This window comes from Salvelinus alpinus, chromosome 26, assembly GCF_045679555.1.
Source record: "Salvelinus alpinus chromosome 26, SLU_Salpinus.1, whole genome shotgun sequence".
In the NCBI taxonomy this organism is placed as follows: domain Eukaryota; kingdom Metazoa; phylum Chordata; class Actinopteri; order Salmoniformes; family Salmonidae; genus Salvelinus; species Salvelinus alpinus.
In genome coordinates, this window is record NC_092111.1 from 757,466 (window position 1) to 777,369 (window position 19,904).

At 44.4% G+C, this 19,904-nt stretch overlaps 2 protein-coding genes across 4 annotated transcripts in view; both read right to left on the reverse strand.

Annotated features, from left to right (window-relative positions):
* LOC139554406 (mitoguardin 1-like) overlaps positions 1 to 19,904 on the reverse strand; it is a 196,732-nt gene that overhangs the window by 23,439 nt on the left and 153,389 nt on the right. The gene's annotated exons all lie outside the window — the stretch shown is intronic.
* Positions 162 to 9,215, reverse strand: LOC139554386 (dynein regulatory complex protein 9-like). 2 transcript variants are annotated; one of them, XM_071367134.1, is made up of 10 exons: positions 9,023 to 9,215; positions 8,328 to 8,474; positions 7,970 to 8,172; positions 7,509 to 7,637; positions 4,418 to 4,499; positions 3,996 to 4,157; positions 3,040 to 3,114; positions 1,850 to 1,981; positions 513 to 614; positions 162 to 340 (listed from the first exon to the last, which is right to left on the reverse strand). In XM_071367134.1, exons 2-10 carry the CDS (start codon positions 8,454 to 8,456, stop codon positions 233 to 235), a joined length of 1,122 nt encoding a protein of 373 aa, XP_071223235.1. In that variant the 5' UTR covers positions 8,457 to 8,474; positions 9,023 to 9,215; the 3' UTR covers positions 162 to 232. The 2 variants fall into 2 exon arrangements, with proteins under 2 accessions (XP_071223235.1, XP_071223234.1); XM_071367133.1 differs by lacking the exon at positions 9,023 to 9,215 and adding an exon at positions 8,588 to 8,773.

The following is a 19,904-nucleotide window of genomic DNA, read 5'->3' on the forward strand; positions in this document are numbered from 1 at the left end:
GACTGCATATAAGTAAGAACCTGGCAATGGTGGTAGTATTCAAAATGACCATGCCAACTTTACTCTGTTAAAGAAAAAAAAAAGCTTTTCTCATTGAAGATATATTTGCCTACAGGCCAGTGTCGACTTAGATTGTCTGTAATCAGGAATTGAACATTGATGAAAAGTAACATGTCTGTATTGAGATTTTTTTTTGGTTTCCTTTCACTGGAGCTCTTGAAGAAGGGACACCTCACTTTTTCTTCTTTCCCTTCTTTCCCTCCTTGGACTTGGGCTTCTTGCCTTTCTTATAGGGGCCCAGGCCGCGTCGCACTAATGTTCCCCTCCACCACGACTGGATCTGCAAGTGACAGACAGGGAATAAGAAAATGATTTAGTGTAATGAACAAAAGAAGAGGGGAGTACAGTTGTGAACAAGATGCATGGCATTAAACACTGCACTGCCACTGGATGTGATTGGTTTCCTTGCTGGGCAGGTGGTGGTGATTTATTAAAGATTGTTCAATGATTACCTTGGTGGCTGCGTCTCGCTCCATATGTTCCTTCTCCAGCTTCCTGCGTAGGGCCTCTTTCTCCATCCTGTCCTCGATGACCACCTGCTCAGTGTCTCTGTACTGGAACAGAAGAAAGTACAAAGACCGAGTCAATATCCAGAGTACAATTTCTGTTCCATACGGGTATACTTTCTAAAAGCGGCAATTTGCAGTCTATTTTAGTAAAAAGCTATGTATGGAAACTCATTACATGGAGCTCCTGATGAACAGTTCTTGTGCTGACGTTGCTTCCAGAGGCAGTTTGGAACTCGGTAGTGAGTGTTGCAACCGAGGACAGACATTTTTACGCGCTTCTGGACTCGGCGGTCCCATTCTGTGAGCTTGTGTGGCCTACCACTTCGCGGCTGAGCTGTTGTCCTATGACAATTCCACGTTGAAAGTCGCTGAACTCTTCAGTAAGGGCCATTCTACTGCCAATGTTTGTCTATGAAGATTGTGTCACAGAACAATGAGACAGATATTTCACCAGATGTGAAGCATCTGCTTGGCGTTTCCACTCAGTACCAAATATGGTAGTGAGAGGAAGCCCACTGACCTGCAGTTGGAGAAGGTGGATTTTGGCCGACATTCTGCACATTTTCTCCTTGATGAAACATTTGATCTCAATACAGTTTTCTGTTTCCAAAACTACAATCTGTTATGAACAGAGTGGACTATGTTTTGTAGACTTTGCAAAAGGGTAAAAGTTTTTTTAAATTGCGTTGTTTAGGAGTGCACGGGTGAATTGAGTTATTGCACAGGCGCACTTCACAGAGTAGGCGTTCCCCAACGGAAATATGCAGATGCATGCTAGAACGCGCCAATATATTGAAAACGACAGACTGTGGTCTATCTCGATTTAGTTATAGAATCCACTACTTTGAAGGGGTGTCCACATACTTTTGGCTATGTAGTGTACAATTCATTTAAACGTTTAAAAAAAACGTATGTAGCAACTGCAGATTTCCCCTTTGAATGATCTGAGGGCTTGTAATAACAGTTTATTTGCAGGTGGGATGTGCAACTCAATAATAGGACGGTGTTCCTAATGTTTGGTATACTCAGTGTATATCAGGCCTACTATCCTATTCATTACCTAGTGTCAGTGCGCTAAACTGTATACTACAGAAAGAAATGGGTTGTGAGCCATGCAGACCAGGGTTGTATTCATTAGGGCACACCGAAGCAAAACATTATTCAACGGAAAATGAAAACTACTGTTTCTTTAGAAAAGTCCAGGTGGTCCCTCCCTATTTCAGTCTGTTTTTCCCTGTTTGGTTGGTGCCTAATGAAATCAACCCAGGCTTTGTCCTCACCTTCTTGGCCAGCTCCTGGAGCTGGGAGAGATTGTTAGCTTTTTTGTTCCTCAGGCTGTTGAGCTCCTGCTGCTTGTCCTCCATGTCTCTCTCATAGCGCTCCATCCACACCTCCAGCTTCTCCTCCAGACTCTGAGAGGTGCACACAAACACACATTGTTGCAGCTTCACCTGACAGACAAATATGGCTCTGCTGACGGCCGCTGTCCACTGTTTTGTGGTTCTGAAAGTCAGCAGTGATTTGATCTGCAGCTATTCGTGGTGCTAAATCCCAGCTATGGCCGCTATTGCTCTAGAGACAAGGGCTCATCAATTTCTTGTACAGCTCCCCCAACACATTTTTTGTGATTTAAAAATGTTTTAATTGCTATTGCTGTCGTAAAGGTTGCCGAACTCTGAATAGGTGCTAGGGATTGATTTGGGATTCTACTATTGCAATAAAATAACAGCATTTAGATGGCAGCTCAAAGAATGTACCAAGTCATCCTACTACACCCAATATACAATATCGGTCAAAAGTTTTAGAACACCTACTCATTCAAGGGTTTTCCTTTATTTTTAACTATTATCTACATTGTAGAATAATAGTGAAGACATCAAAACTATGAAATAACACATATGGAATCATGTAGTAACCAAAAAAGTGTTAAAAAAAATCTATATATTTATACTTTAAATAGCCACCCTTCGCCTTGATGACTGCTTTGCACACTCTTGGCATTCTCTCAAACAGCTTCACCTGGAATGCTTTTTCAACAGTCTTGAAGAAGTTCCCACATATGCTGAGCACTTGTTGGCTGCTTTTCTATCACTCTGCGGTCCGACTCATACCAAACCATCTCAATTTGGGTAAGGTCAGGGTTTTTGTGGAGGCCTGGTCATCTGATGCAGCACTCCATCACTCTCCTTCTTGGTCAAATAGCCCTTACACAGCCTGGAGGTGTGTTGGGTCATTGTTCTGTTGTTTTTTAACACTTTTTTGGTTACTACATGATTCCATGTGTTATTTCATTGTTTTGATGTGTTCACTATTATTCTAGAATGTAGAAAATTAGTAAAAATAAAGAAAACCCTGGAATGAGTAGGTATTTTAAAACTTTTGACCGGTACTATATGTCACACAAAAGATAAATTATGCTCCTATACACAAGTCATGTCATGCCATTTTCCAACCACCACTGCACACGTACTGTCTGATGTTTCTTGAGGAAAGTCTCCATCTCCATATGAACTCTCCTCTCCTCCTCCAACCTCTCCTTCAGTAGCTGAGGACAGAGGAACAATGATTACACAGATGCACATGTAGTGGTAACCATCTCTTTACAGCCAAACCTCACAGTTACTACAAAGTCTGTAGCCAAGTCACACCAAAGGCTCTGTCCAGAAACACCCCCTAGCCACTTGTGTAGATCTGAAAGGATGGGATAGCTACAAGAAATGTGTAGGTATTAGCAAAAAGCAATACCTACCCAATTCTATGAGATCTTCATGGGTGGACTGGAACAAGAATTCATCCCTGGCATTTCATCCACACCAGCCCACATCACTACATGCGCCGCCAACTCACCCCCCCCCCACACCCCACACACACACCCTGACCCTACACACCCTAATTAGACACTGGGAGCAGTTTTGACACATGACATTTAAATACATATGTGCACTAAGTAATATCATAGGCTAATTAACTTGAGGTTCAACATCAGAGGAAGTGGAAACTCAATACACATTAACTAGATGGCTGTTGCCCACTGGTCAGCCAAAAGCTCATTATAGATTAGTAGAACATAGAAATTGCGCAAAACTCTGTACAACAAATCTTAACAGGCCCATGGGCCGCCGGCCATGTCTTTATATAAAAATATATATTTGTGTGTGTGTGTCAATTTCGACCAGCCTACCCAACAACAAAAATGGTCCAGCCCATCTGGCATATGTCAGAATTGCCAATCCGCCACTGCATGAGGCACTTAGACTGCGTTTACACAGGCAGCCCAATTCTGATCTTTTACCACTAATTGGTCTTTTGACCAATAAGATCAGATGTTTGCCACTAATTGGGCAAAAGATCAGATTTGGGCTGCCTGTGTAAACACAGCCTTAGGGGCTAGGGGATGATTCTGGACAGTGCCACAAAGACACACACCCTGATCTCTTCCTCCAGCTGCTTCTCAGAGTGTGTGTTGATCTTCTGTCCCTGGTACACCAGCAGCTCCGCGCTGCTCTTCACATACTTCCTCTCCAGCCCAGTCTTAGCCTTCATCCCCTGTAGCTGGTCCTTCAGGTGGGCAGTCATCTCCTCACGTCGCTAAAGGAACAACATTAAGACAGTTTGCGCAAAGTATTACATAAGTTGCCAATACTTTGTCATATATTTACCTGAGAATGAAAAACAGGGAGGCACCCCGATTTTCAAAGACATCGACGTCTGACACCCTCAAGGAACTTGGAGCACCACCAAGAGTCAGTCAATGTGTAGCCTAATTCTAATCTTGCCCATTACTAGATTGAAAATCATATCGGGCACGTGAAGGAATGTGTCTCCGTTGTCTTCCTCAGTTATGGTACCTGCAGCTCCAGAGTTTTTTCCTTGCGGATGTCAAGCAGCTGTCTCTGAAGAGCTTTGGCCCTCCGCCGGCTGCCCTCCTCCCTGCAATACACACAGACAGCAATCAGGCTCAATGTGTAAGTGTGAGTAGACTCCTGTCATTCTCTCAACCAGCTTCATGAGGTAGTCACATGGAATGTATTACAATTAACAGGCGTCCCTTGTTAAATTGTTGAATTTATTTCCTTCTTAATGCATTTGAGCCAATCAGTTGTGTTGTTTCAAGGCAGGGATGATATACAGATGATAGCTCTATTTGGTAAAAGACCAAGTCCATATTATGGCAAGAACAGCTCAAATAAGCAAAGAGAAACGACAGTCCATCATTAAGACATGAAGGTCAGTCAATGTGGACATTTTCAAGAACTTTGAAAGTTTCTTCAAGTGCAGTCGCAAAAACCATCAAGCGCTATGATGAAACTCTCTCTCATGAGGTCCGCCACAGGAAAGGAAGACCCAGAGTTACCTCTGCTGCGGAGGATAAGTTCATTAGAATTACCAGCTTCAGAAATTGCAGCCCAAATAAATGCTTCAGTGTTCAAGTAACAGACACATCTCAACATCAACTGTTCAGAGGAGAATGTGTGAATCAGGCCTTCATGGTCGAATTGCTGCAAAGAAACCAATACTAAAGGACACAAATAATAAGAAGAGACTTGCTTGGGCCAAGAAACACGAGCAATGGACATTAGACTGGTGGAAATGTGTCCTAATCCTAGCCGTCCTACAATCTAAGCTAGATGCCCTCAATCTCACACAAATTATCAAGGAACCTACCAGATACAACACTAAATCCGTAACCAACCTCTTAGATATCATCCTGACCAACTTACCCTCTAAATACCTCTGCTGTCTTCAACCAGGATCTCAGTGATCACTTGCCTGCGTGCGTAATGGGTCCACGGTCAAACGACCACCCCTCATCACTGTCAAACGCTCCCTAAAACACTTCAGCGAGCAGGCCTTTCTAAACAACCTGGCCCGCGTATCCTGGAAGGATATTGACCTCATCCTGTCAGTAGAGGATGCCTGGTTGCTCTTCAAAAGTGCTTTACTCACCATCTTAAATATGCATGCCCCATTCAAAAAATGTAGAACTAAAAACAGATATAGCCCTTGGTTCACCCCAGACTTGACTGCCCTTGACCAGAAATGTGCATCCTGTAGCACTAATTCCAAAAAGTTTTGGGACACTTAAGTCCATTGAGAATAAGAGCACCTCCTCCCAGCTGCCCACTTCACTGAGGATAGGAAACACTGTCACCACCGTTAAATCTCCGATAATCGATAGTTTCAATAAGGATTTTTCTACTGCTGGCCATGCTTTCCACCTGGCTACCCCTACTCCGGCCAACATCTCAGCACCCCCTGCAGCAACTTGCCCAAGCCCCCCCCCCTCGCCGCCTCCCTCACCCAAATACAGACAGCTGATGTTCTGTAAGCGCTGCAAAATCTGGATCCCTACAAATCAGCTGGGCTAGACAATCTGCACCCTCTCTTTCTAAAATGATCTGCCGAAATTGTTGCAACTCCTATTACTAGCCTATTCAACCTCTCGTATCGTCTGAGATCCCCAAAGATTGGAAAGCTGCCACGGTCATCCCACTCTTCAAAGGGGGAGACACTCTAGACCCAAACTGTTATAGACCTATATCCATCCTGCCCTGCCTTTCTAAAATCTTCAAAAGCCAAGTTAATAAACAGATCACTGACCATTTCAAATCCCACCATACCTTCTCCACTATGCAATCTGGTTTCCGAGCTGGTCATGGGTGCACCTCAGCCACGCTCAAGGTCCTAAAAGATATCATAACCGCCATCGAAAAAAGACAGTACTGTGCAGCCGTCTTCATTGACCTGGCCAAGGCTGTCGACTCTGTCAATCACCGCATTCTTATCGGCAGACTCAATAGACTTGGTTTCTCAAATGACTGCCTCGCTTGGTTCACCAACTATTTCTCTGATAGAGTTCAGTGTGTCAAATTGGAGGGCCTGTTGTCCAGACCTCTGGCAGTCTCTATGGGGGTGCCACAGGGTTCAATTCTCGGGCCTACTCTTTTCTCTGTATATATCAATGACGTCGCTCTTGCTGCTGGTGATTCTCTGATCCACCTCTACGCAGACGACACCATTTTGTATACATCTGGCCCTTCTTTGGACATTGTGCTAACAAACCTCCAAACGAGCTTCAAAGCCATACAACACTCCTTCCGTGGCCTCCAACTGCTTTTAAATGCTAGTAAAACTAAATGCATGCTCTTGAACCGATTTCTGCCCGCACCCTCCCGCCCGACTAGCATCACTACTCTGGACGGTTCTGACTTAGAATATGTGGACAATTACAAATACCAGGTGTCTGGTTAGACTGTAAACTCTCCTTCCAGACTCACATTAAGCATCTCCAATCCAAAATTAAATCTGGAATCGGCTTCCTATTTCGCAACAAAGTCTCCTTCACTTATGCTGCCAAACATACCCTCGTAAAACTAACTATCCTACCGATCCTTGACTTCGGCAATGTTATTTACAAAATAGCCTCCAACACTCTACTCAGCAAACTGGATGTAGTCTATCACAGTGCCATCCGTTTTGTCACCAAAGCCCCATATACTACCCACCACTGCGACATGTTTGCTATGCTCTCGCTGGCTGGCCCTCACTACATATTTATTTTTTGGGAAAATGTTCTATAACTTTCTTTCACTTTGAAAATGTGGAGTAGGTTGTGTAGATCTATCGGAAAAAACATCAAATGTAATCCCTTTTTAGATTGAATTTTAAGGCAGACACTGTATGCAAGTCCTATAATAAGCAAAGACAAATTATAGCTCTGTTTTCAATCAAAATAAAACAGGCTCATAGAAATGGCTGGAACGGTATCATACACATCCATGCGTTTGATACCATTCCATTTACAACATTCCAGATATTATTACAAGCCACCCTCCCCCTCAGCAGCCTCCTCTTTGTGTGGGTTTTGAAAGAATTTGACTATTGCCTGCACAGACAATGAATTATTAGCCTACATATTCATATTGACCATAACCTGACCTGATTATTATGTCCTGGAGGTTGGCCTTCCTTCTTTTCTCTTCTTCCACAGCGAAAAGCAAGCTGTGAAAGGTCCCTTTCTCTTGCAGCTCTGCCAACACATCAGCAATCACGTGACCCACAAACTGACTGTATGCCAGGAAGACAGAGAGAGAGAGAGAGAGAGCATGATCATTATGTATGAGGTAGATGGCATACAGGGTACTTTTTGGATTCACAGTTAATACAGTCTGCTCTGCACCTTGGAAATGTTTGACAAATGTAAACAATGGCAATAGTTCAGTGGTTGACCTGAAAAAGATCCCAATGAAAAGTTGTCTCGTGTGCATAATAAATCATAATACATCTCTGTTTGAAGCACAGAGTTGTGGGCTTCTATTTTATTAAATTGTCTGGAACCTAGCTCTGGTCCAAGTCGGAACGTGCACTAAAGCCCCGAACAAGAGCTATCTGGAACCCACCTGTCTCTCTGCACCTTGGCCAGGTTGTCAGGGGACAGTGGGTTCTCCTCTAGTGTGCGGTTCAGTTCCTTCTGGGATCTGTGCAGCTCACGGGTGGCATCTGACAGTCTCCCAGACTCTCTCTCAAACTGACGGGCTGCTTTCAGGTTCTGCTCCGCCCCTTCCTGCTGTTCAAGGACCTGTTCAATGTCGGCTGACACAAACTTCCACAAAAACATATGAATACGGTCTGAATAGGAGAAAATTACAGCTTAGATAGCAAGCATACCATTAATTTGCTAAAGACGCATCATCGCTTGAAAAAGCCAATTGACATTAGCTCCGCGTATAATGTTAGCTGAGGATAATCAGATAATACCTTATCAGCTTCTGGACGACCCCTGTAGGTGTCGGGCATGATGTGACCCAGCACCGACAGCTGTGCCTCACAGTCCTGGAGCACTGTACACACGCTGAGCAGCTCTACCCCAGACAAAGGAACCGACATCCTGATGGTCTGTGAACACTGAATTCGAGCGAAATTAGCCAAGCAATTTACAACATCACCTATCTAGCTAGCTACTAACGATACAATCGTATAACACAATCAACAGATTCGTAACTAGGTATATTTCTTACGTGTCTTCACGGAACGTGTTGAAGTTTACTAGCTATATTTATGGACAATAAAAGGCCAGTAGTTTAACTAGAGCATAGTTTAGCTAGTCTAGCAGCACACTTGGTAGTTTACCCCGGTTACCCTGGTAACGCACAACATTTGATTATTGTTTTCAAAAAATGACAAATTCTTATCTACTTTGATTATTATGTTGTGTGAAACGCACGAGAATGCAATAAAGTGACAGTTGAATAGTTAGATACAAATAAATACATGTTTTGATTATGCGTTTCTGTCGTAACCGACTACGTGAATTTCCCAGCATTCCATTCTAACTTCCTTTTCTGCCATTTTTCTTACAGTGAAGGTGAGAATTACAAAAGGCCACTTTTATAAAATCGAAATTTCTATGTTATTAAGTCTACATTTGGCATAATGTAGTATAACTCACTCACACAAACACGAGTCCAGCTCTTTGGCAGATGTTCAGTCTGTGTTGTCTCTCTGTTCAGTTTTTCACAAATGTCTCCTGATGTACTGGCCTGTCTCCTGGTAGCGCCTCCATGCTCTGGACACTACGCTGACAGACACAGCAAACCTTCTTGCCACAGCTCGCATTGATGTGCCATCCTGGATGAGCTGCACTACCTGAGCCACTTGTGTGGGTTGTAGACTCCGTCTCATGCTACCACTAGAGTGAAAGCACCGCCAGCATTCAAAAGTGACCAAAACATCAGCCAGGAAGCATAGGAACTGAGAAGTGGTCTGTGGTCACCACCTGCTGAACCACTCCTTTATTGGGGGTGTCTTGCCTATAATTTGCCTATAATTTCCACCTTTTGTCTATTCCATTTGCACATCAGCATGTGAAATTTATTGTCAATCAGTGTTGCTTCCTAAGTGGACAGTTTGATTTCACAGAAGTGTGATTGACTTGGAGTTACATTGTGTTGTTTAAGTGTTCCCTTTATTTTTTTTAGCAGTGTATTAATACATGGCTATAATCAGTAGGTGTTATATGTAGAGTTAGCGACCAAGCCTATGTGTTGAGGTGCTCCCACAATAATGTGATTTGTACCACATCTAGGGCTGTGGCGGTCATAAAATCTTGTCAGCTGGTTGTCATGCAAAAGCTGCCTGTCTCACGGTAATTTACTGTTAATTAACATCAACACGTTTAACATTTCCAGGTATCCATGCAAACATGACGCCGATGCACACCTTTGGAACATCTACATTTTAAAAAACGTATAATAAATCAATTCAATATACACCATCACAGTAAATCCATGATTTGTTCTAGGAAGGTCTAAAGAAACATGATGATATGAAGAAAATGTATTTCAGAAGAACAGAACATGAGTTAGCCTACTGGATGTTATCTGGCTGTGAGCCATGCCATAGGCTGTAGGTTTGTTCATTTAGCAGACATGATACTTTTGTATATATAGTGTATGTGGACACCCGATGAATGAGTGGATTTGGCTATTTCAGCCACACCCTTTGCTGACAGTTGTGTGAAATGGAGCACATAGCCATGCAATCTCCATAGACAAATATTGTCAGTAGAACGGCCTTTCTGAAGAGCTCAGTCACTTTCAATGTGGCACCGTCATAGGATGCTATGGCTATGTTGAGCATAAAAGTGATCATTTGAACAGGTCCTATACACTAGATTTAGAGTTATTTGGCAACTTTAGTTGTGAATGATATAAACCATAGAATGTCTTAGAAATCAAAAGATATATGGACTGCATGTGACTATAGGCTATTGATCATTTGAGAAAGTCACAAAAAAAGCTTGCCACTTTTCCGCTGGTTCATTTCACTCATGTCAGGTAGGCTACTCCGGTTATTTTGCCTTGACAGGTGATATTCCGCCCAAACTCTGTATGTCATGGCCTCTCCAACCCTGTTCCTGCAGCTACAGTATGCTTAATTTGGGAAACCAAGTGAAAACTGTTCGGGAACATCGATAGTGACATGTTTTCACAATGCAACTTATTTAATTAAACGGTTGACAGCCCCTCTGCATGCTGGAGAAAGGAATGAAGGAGAGAGGGGAGGAGATAAACGCACAGTGGTGAGATTCTGTAGCGAATGGTAATGCAATGCCTATTAATTATGAAAACATTTTTTTTAATATATTACTAGCCTATTCAAAATCAAATACAAATTCTCTACAATTGTAGAGTAACGCTGCATTTATTTAATATAGGCTAGACCAATTATGTACCAAAGATATCTTAAATCAGTATTTATTTGTATGTTTTTCTGCCATGTGTAATATGCGGTAGGCTATATTTTGTATAATGGCACAATCATTATAATTCAGGATTTTTGGGGGGCTTGGGCTCATATATAGGCCAATGCGTAATCATAAGCTCGAATATGCATATACAGTGCATTCGGAAAGTATTCAGACCCCTTGACTTTTACCACGTTTTGTTAGTCTTATTCTAAAATAGATTAAATACGTTTTTTCCCTTATTAATCTACACACAATACCCCATAATGACAAAGCGAGAATAGGTTTTTAGACATTATTGCACATTTATATAAAAAAACAAAAAACAGATACCTTATTTATGTAAATATTCAGACCTTTTGCTATGAGACTCGAAATTGAACTCAGGTACATCGATCACCCTTGAGGTGTTTCTAACTATGGTAAATTCAGTTGATTGGACATGATTTGGAAAGGCACACACCTGTCTATATAAGGTCCCAGAGTTGATAGTGCATGTCAGAGCAAAAAAACAAGCCATGAGGACAAAGGAATTGTCTGTAGAGCTCCGAGTTAGGATAGTGTCAAGGCACAGATCTGGGGAAGGGTACCAAAACATTTCTGCAGCATTGAAGGTCTCCAAGAACACAGTGGCATCCATCATTCTTAAATGGAAGAAGTTTGGAACCACCAAGACTCTTCCTAGAGCTGGCTGCCTGGCCAAACTGAGCAATCGGGGGAGAAGGGCCTTGGTCAGGAGGGTGACAAATCAAATGTATTTATATAGCCCTTCTTACATCAGCTGATATCTCAAAGTGCTGTACAGAAACCCAGCCTAAAACCCCAAACAGCAAGTAATGCAGGTGTAGAAGCACGGTGGCTCGGAAAAACTCCCTAGAAAGGCCAAAACCTAGGAAGAAACCTAGAGAGGAACCAGGCTATGAGGGGTGGCCAGTCCTCTTCTGGCTGTGCCGGGTGGAGATTACAACAGAACATTGCCAAGATGTTCTAATGTTCATAAATGACCAGCATGGTCAAAAAATAATAATCACAGTAGTTGTCGAGGGTGCAACAAGTCAGCACCTCAGGAGTAAATGTCAGTTGTCTTTTCATAGCCGATCATTCAGAGTATCTCTACCGCTCTTGCTGTCTCTAGAGAGTTGAAAACAGCAGGTCTGGGACAGGTAGCACGTCCGGTGAACAGGTCAGGGTTCCATAGCCGCAGGCAGAACAGTTGAGACTGGAGCAGCAGCAAAGCCAGGTGGACTGGGGACAGCAAGGAGTCATCATGCCAGGTAGTCCTGAGGCATGGTCCTAGTGCTCAGGTCCTCCGAGAGAAAGAAAGAGAGAATTAGAGAGAGCATACTTAAATTCACACAGGACACCGGATAAGACAGGAGAAGTACTCCAGACACATAAACTACTGCAGCATAAATACTGGAGGCTGAGACAGGAGGGGTCAGGAGACATTGTGGCCCCATCCGATGATACCCCCGGACAGGGCCAAACAGGCAGGATATAACCCCACCCACTTTGCCAAAGCACAGCCCCCACACCACTAGAGGGATATCTTCAGCCTCCAGCGACGCCCTCCTGTCCGGAGCAGCCAGATCCTCCCGCCTGTCCGGCGCTGCCAGAGCCTCCCGCCTGTCCGGCGCTGCCAGAGCCTCCCGCCTGTCCGGCACTGCCAAAGTTTCCCTCCTATTCGGGGTCCGTTGTAAGGGTCCCCAGTCCGGGGTCGGCGGCAAGGGTCGCCACTCCAGAGGCGCTACATAAGGGGGCCAAGACTAAGGTGGAGTGGGGTCTACGTCCCGCACCAGAGCCGCCACCGCGGTGTAATGCCCACCCAGACCCTCCCCTATTGGTTCAGGTTTTGCGGCCGGAGTCCGCACCTTTGGGGGGGGGGGGGGGGGGTACTGTCACGCCCTGACCGTAGATTGTTTTGTATGTTTCTATTTTTTGTTTGGTCAGGGTGTGATGTGGGTGGGTATTCTATGTTGTAGGTCTAGGTTTTCTATTTCTATGTGTTTGGCCTGGTATGGTTCCCAATCAGAGGCAGCTGTCTATCGGTGTCTCTGATTGAGAGCCATACTTAGGTAGCCTGTTTTCCCAATTTTGTTTGTGGGTGGTTGTTTTCTGTTTAGTGTATGTCACCTTGCAGAACTGTTCGTTTGTCGCTTTGTTGTTTTTTGTATAAGTGTTTTTATTGATTAAAAGGTATAATGAATAGTTGTCACGCTGCTACTTGGTCCTCTTCTCCTTCTCCAGATGACAATCGTTACAGCGACATCATTGAAGTATACATAGAAGAACATAGAAGAGAGTCGGACCAAGAATTGAACCCTGTGGCACCCCCATAGAGACTGCCAGAGGCCCGGACTACAGGAAGCCGATTTTACACACTGAACTCTATCGGAGAAGTAGTTGATGAACCAGGCGAGGCAACCATTTGAGAAATCAAGGCTGTTGAGTCTGTCGATAAGGATGTGGTGATTGACAGAGTCGAAAGCCTTGGCCAGGTCAATGAATACGGCTGCACAGTATTGTTTCTTATAGATGGCGGTTAAGATATCGTTTAGGACCTTGAGCGTGGCTGAGGTGCACCCATGACCATGATAGAGCATGACGCTTGCAACGCCAGGGTAGTGGGCTCTACACTACCGGTCAAAAGTTTTAGAACACCTACTCATTCAAGGGTTTTTCTTTATTTTTACTATTTTCTACATTGAAAAAAAATAGTGAAGACATCAAAACGATTAAATAACACATATGGAATCATGTAGTAACCAAAAAAGTGTTAAACAAATCCAAATATATTTTAGATTCTTCAAAGTAGCCAGCCTTTGCCTTGATGACAGCTTTGCACACTCTTGGCATTCTCTCAACCAGCTTCATGAGAAAGTCACCTGGAATGCATTTCAATTAACAGGTGCCTTCTTAAAAGTGGAATTTCTTTCCTTTTTAATGCGTTTGACACAATCAATTGTGTTTTGACAAGGTGGGGGGGTATACAGAAGATAGCCCTATTTGATAAAATACCAAGTCCATATTATGGCATGAACAGCTCAAATAAGCAAAGAGAAACATCAGTCCATCATTACTTTATGACATGAAGGTCAGTCAATACGGAATATTTCAAGTGTAGTTGCAAAAACAATCAAGCTCTATGATGAAACTGGCTCTCATGAGGACCACCCCAGCAATGGAAGACCCAGAGTTACCTCTGCTGCAGAGGATAAGTTCATTAGAGTTACCAGCCTCAGATATTGCTGCCCAAATAAATGCTTCACAGAGTTCAAGTAACTGACACATCTCAACATCAACTGTTCAATTGAGACTGTGTGAATCAGGCCTTTATAGTTGAATTGCTGCAAAGAAACCACTATTAAAGGACACCAATAAGAAGAAGAGACTTTCTTGGGCCATGAAACACAATCAATTTGTCCTTTGGTATAGAGCCCAAATTTGAGATTGTTGGTTCCAACTGCCATGTCTTTGTGAGATGCGGTGTGGGTGAACAGACGATCTCTGCATGTGTATTTCCTACCATAAAGCATGGAGGAGGAGGAGGTGTTATGGTGTGGGGATGCTTTGCTGTTGACACTGTCTGTGATTTATTTTGAATTCACACTTAACCAGCATGGCTACAACAGCATTCTGCAGCTATACGTCATCCCTTCTGGTTTGGGCTTAGTGGGACTATCATTTGTTTTAATAAATTATTATAAAAAAATATAAACTATTGTTTGTTACTTTTACACATTTTTCGTGGTATCCAATTGGTAGTTACAGTCTTGTCTCATCGCTGCAACTCCCGTATGGACTCGGGAGAGGCGAAGGTCGAGAGCCGTGCGTCCTCCAAAACACAACCCAAACACTGCTTCTTGACACAATGCCTGCTTAACCCGGAAGCCAGGCGCACCAATGGGTCGGAGGAAGCACCATACACCTGGCAACCCTGTCAGTGTGCATTGCGCCCTGCTCGCCACAGGAGTCGCTAGAGCTCGATGGGACAAGAACATCCCTGCCGGCCAAACCCTCCCCAAACCCGGACGACGCTGGGCCAATTGTGTGCCGCCCCATGGGTCTCCCGGTCGCGGCCGGCTGCGACAAAGCCTGGACTCCAACCAGGATCTCTAACTGCACAGCTTGCCTTAGACCACTGCGCCACAACAGGACAATGACCCAACACACCTCCAGCCTGTGTAAGGGCTATTTTACCAAGAAGGAGAGTGATGGAGTGCTGCATCAGATGACCTGGCCTCCACAATCCCCCGACCTCAACCAAATTGAGATGTTTTGAGATTACATTTACATTTACATTTAAGTCATTTAGCAGACGCTCTTATCCAGAGCGACTTACAAATTGGTGCATTCACCTTATGATATCCAGTGGAACAACCACTTTACAATAGTGCATCTAACTCTTTTAAGGGGGGGGGTAAGAAGGATTACTTTATCCTATCCTAGGTATTCCTTAAAGAGATGGGGTTTCAGGTGTCTCCGGAAGGTGGTGATTGACTCCGCTGACCTGGCGTCGTGAGGGAGTTTGTTCCACCATTGGGGTGCCAGAGCAGCGAACAGTTTTGACTGGGCTGAGCGGGAACTGTACTTCCTCAGAGGTAGGGAGGCGAGCAGGCCAGAGGTGGATGAACGCAGTGCCCTTGTTTGGGTGTAGGGCCTGATCAGAGCCTGAAGGTACGGAGGTGCCGTTCCCCTCACAGCTCCGTAGGCAAGCACCATGGTCTTGTAGCGGATGCGAGCTTCAACTGGAAGCCAGTGGAGAGAGCGGAGGAGCGGGGTGACGTGAGAGAACTTGGGAAAGTTGAACACCAGACGGGCTGCGGCGTTCTGGATGAGTTGTAGGGGTTTAATGGCACAGGCAGGGAGCCCAGCCAACAGCGAGTTGCAGTAATCCAGACGGGAGATGACAAGTGCCTGGATTAGGACCTGCGCCGCTTCCTGCGTGAGGCAGGGTCGTACTCTGCGAATGTTGTAGAGCATGAACCTACAGGAACGGGTCACCGCCTTGATGTTAGTTGAGAACGACAGGGTGTTGTCCAGGATCACGCCAAGGTTCTTAGCACTCTGGGAGGAGGACACAATGGAGTTGTCAACCGTGATGGCGAGATCATGGAACGGGCAGTCCTTCCCCGGGAGGAAGAGCAGCTCCGTCTTGCCGAGGTTCAGCTTGAGGTGGTGATCCGTCATCCACACTGATATGTCTGCCAGACATACAGAGATGCGATTCACCACCTGGTTATCAGAGGGGGGAAAGGAGAAGATTAATTGTGTGTCGTCTGCATAGCAATGATAGGAGAGACCATGTGAGGATATGACAGAGCCAAGTGACTTGGTGTATAGCGAGAATAGGAGAGGGCCTAGAACAGAGCCCTGGGGGACACCAGTGGTGAGAGCACGTGGTGCGGAGACAGATTCTCGCCACGCCACCTGGTAGGAGCGACCTGTCAGGTAGGACGCAATCCAAGCGTGGGCCGCGCCGGAGATGCCCAGCTCGGAGAGGGTGGAGAGGAGGATCTGATGGTTCACAGTATCAAAGGCAGCCGATAGGTCTAGAAGGATGAGAGCAGAGGAGAGAGAGTTAGCTTTAGCAGTGCGGAGCGCCTCCGTGACACAGAGAAGAGCAGTCTCAGTTGAATGACTAGTCTTGAAACCTGACTGATTTGGATCAAGAAGGTCATTCTGAGAGAGATAGCAGGAGAGCTGGCCAAGGACGGCACGTTCAAGAGTTTTGGAGAGAAAAGAAAGAAGGGATACTGGTCTGTAGTTGTTGACATCGGAGGGATCGAGTGTAGGTTTTTTCAGAAGGGGTGCAACTCTCGCTCTCTTGAAGACGGAAGGGACGTAGCCAGCGGTCAAGGATGAGTTGATGAGCGAGGTGAGGTAAGGGAGAAGGTCTCCGGAAATGGTCTGGAGAAGAGAGGAGGGGATAGGGTCAAGCGGGCAGGTTGTTGGGCGGCCGGCCGTCACAAGACGCGAGATTTCATCTGGAGAGAGAGGGGAGAAAGAGGTCAAAGCACAGGGTAGGGCAGTGTGAGCAGAACCAGCGGTGTCGTTTGACTTAGCAAACGAGGATCGGATGTCGTCGACCTTCTTTTCAAAATGGTTGACGAAGTCATCAGCAGAGAGGGAGGAGGGGGGAGGAGGGGGAGGAGGATTCAGGAGGGAGGAGAAGGTGGCAAAGAGCTTCCTAGGGTTAGAGGCAGATGCTTGGAATTTAGAGTGGTAGAAATTGGCTTTAGCAGCAGAGACAGAAGAGGAGAATGTAGAGAGGAGGGAGTGAAAGGATGCCAGGTCCGCAGGGAGGCGAGTTTTCCTCCATTTCCGCTCGGCTGCCCGGAGCCCTGTTCTGTGAGCTCGCAATGAGTCGTCGAGCCACGGAGCAGGAGGGGAGGACCGAGCCGGCCTGGAGGATAGGGGACATAGAGAGTCAAAGGATGCAGAAGGGAGGAGAGGAGGGTTGAGGAGGCAGAATCAGGAGATAGGTTGGAGAAGGTTTGAGCAGAGGGAAGAGATGATAGGATGGAAGAGGAGAGAGTAGCGGGGGAGAGAGAGCGAAGGTTGGGACGGCGCGATACCATCCGAGTAGGGGCAGTGTGGGAAGTGTTGGATGAGAGCGAGAGGGAAAAGGATACAAGGTAGTGGTCGGAGACTTGGAGGGGAGTTGCAATGAGATTAGTGGAAGAACAGCATCTAGTAAAGATGAGGTCAAGCGTATTGCCTGCCTTGTGAGTAGGGGGGGAAGGTGAGAGGGTGAGGTCAAAAGAGGAGAGGAGTGGAAAGAAGGAGGCAGAGAGGAATGAGTCAAAGGTAGACGTGGGGAGGTTAAAGTCACCCAGAACTGTGAGAGGTGAGCCATCCTCAGGAAAGGAACTTATCAGGGCGTCAAGCTCATTGATGAACTCTCCAAGGGAACCTGGAGGGCGATAAATGATGAGATGAGTAGGACCGCAGAGTAAAGAAAAAACAGACAACAAGTGCTCAGCATATATGGGAACTCCTTCAAGACTTTTGGAAAAGCATTTCAAGTGAAGTTGGTTGAGAGAATACCAAGAGTGTGCAAAGCTGTCATCAAGGCAAAGGGTGGCTATTTGAAGAATCTCAAATATATGATATGTTTTGATATGTTTCACACTTTTTTCGTTACTACATGATTCCATTTGTGTTATTTCATAGTTTAGATGTCTTCATTATTATTCAACAATGTAAAAAATAGCATTTTCTTCTTTGACGCACCTTATGTCTAAACTTCTTTACAGTGAAATGATATTGATTGGTGATCTCAGCTGGTGTTGGTTAAAACCGGTGTCTGATGATTTAATTCTATAAATCTTACCCAGTTGATTAACTCACGATCATGATTTGTTTCATTTTGACTGGAGCAAGATTGAATTTATCCCTGATGTGGAAACTGCCTTTATATTCTTTAATGATGGTTTGTTCCAAATAGTAAACACACATGCCCCATTCAGCAGGTTCAGGGTTAAAGGGCGGGATAATCCATGGTTTTCTTCTGAGCTGTCTTGTATTATTCACGACCGTAATCTAGCCTGGGCTAAAGCAAGGAAATCATGTTCTGATGCTGATTGGCTTATTTTTAGGCAGTTACGAAACAAGTGTTCTTTTCTTCTCAGGAAGGTCAAGTCTGAATATTTTATGTCTGTTTCCACTGATAACCTGAATGACCCTAGAAAGTTTTGGAAGGCTATTAAGTCTATGTCTGGTAACAGTAATGTTAATGAATTACCGTCATGTGTTTTGAAGGACTCTCTTGCTGTATATGACAACTGAAATGCTGAATTGTTTCAATGAGCACTTTGTATCATCTGGTAGGCTGTTTGATTCAGTGCCCTCTGTCTCTGTACAACCCTGTGTGGATGAACCAGTGTCCTCTGTCTCTTTATACAACCCTGTGTGGATGAACCAGTGAGAGCTGGTCAAACTTTTTGCTTTTTGCCATTCTCGGTGCAGGTGGTACATAAAGCCCTGAAATCCTTAGATCAGAGAAATCCTGCAGGTCTTGATCATTTGGATCCCTGCTTTTTAAATCTGGCAGCTGATTTCATAGCTGAACCACTTACATATCGGTTCAATCTAACCCTGGAATGTAATGATATTCCGAAAATCTGGAAATCAGCATTTGTCCTACCACTTTTAAAAGGGGGAGATCCAACTCTTTTAAATAATTATAGGCCAATCTCAAAGCTGTCACCCCTGGTGAAAATACTTGAAACCCTTGGGCGTGAACAGCTAAAAGAGTTTTTATTTACTAACTCTATTTTATCAATGTACCAATCGGGCTTCAGGAAGAAGCATAGCACAATTACAGCAGCCATGAAGGTTTTAAATGATATCACTGAAGCCCTTGACAAACAACAACACTGTGTCTCACTTTTTATTGATCTCTCTAAGGCTCTCTCTAAGGCTTTTGATACAGTTTATCATGCTATACTAAGGCAGAGATTGTCGAGTGTAGGTCTTTCAGAGCATGCAGTTGCATGGTTTGCTAACTATCTGTCTGATAGTGCACTCAATTTGATGGGCTTATGTCTGTTAAATTGTCTGTCTTTAATGGTGTGCCCCAAGGCTCTGTACTTGGTCCTCGCTTATTCACCTTGTATTTAAATGATTTAGACAAAAATGTCCAAAATGCGCAACTTCATTTTTATGCCGATGATACTGTTATTTACTGTTGTGCCTCGTCTCTTAAAAAAGCTTTCCAAAACTTGCAAACGGCTTTTTATACTGTTCAACATAACTTGTGTCAATTGAAGCTTATCCTCAATACTGACAAAACTAAACTAATGGTGTTTTCTAAAGCAAGAAATAGACCTCTGAACCTTTCACCTATTACTACCTGTCAGGGCAAGGAGATTGAGGTTGTAACCTCATATAAATATCTTGGAATTTTAATTGATGACTGAATTGTTGCTGATACTAGCCTCCTTCTGTATTCAAAAGAAAAACAGGCCTTATTCCTAAAATAAATTCCCAATTTCAGCTTAAATTTTTTTGTAAGTTGTTGAATATGCAATTTAAAAGATAGGCCATCTTTTAAATTGCATATTCAACAACTTACAAAAAAATTT

Coding starts and splice junctions, on each gene's coding strand:
- LOC139554386 (XM_071367134.1), bottom strand. CDS start 8,456: ATGTCGGTTCCTTTGTCTGGGGTAGAGCTGCTCAGCGTGTGTACAGTG. Junction 7,638..7,969: donor GCCAAGGTGCAGAGAGACAG/GTGGGTTCCAGA, acceptor CCTGGCATACAG/TCAGTTTGTGGGTCACGTGA. Junction 4,500..7,508: donor CTCCAGGACATAATAATCAG/GTCAGGTTATGG, acceptor TGTGTATTGCAG/GGAGGAGGGCAGCCGGCGGA.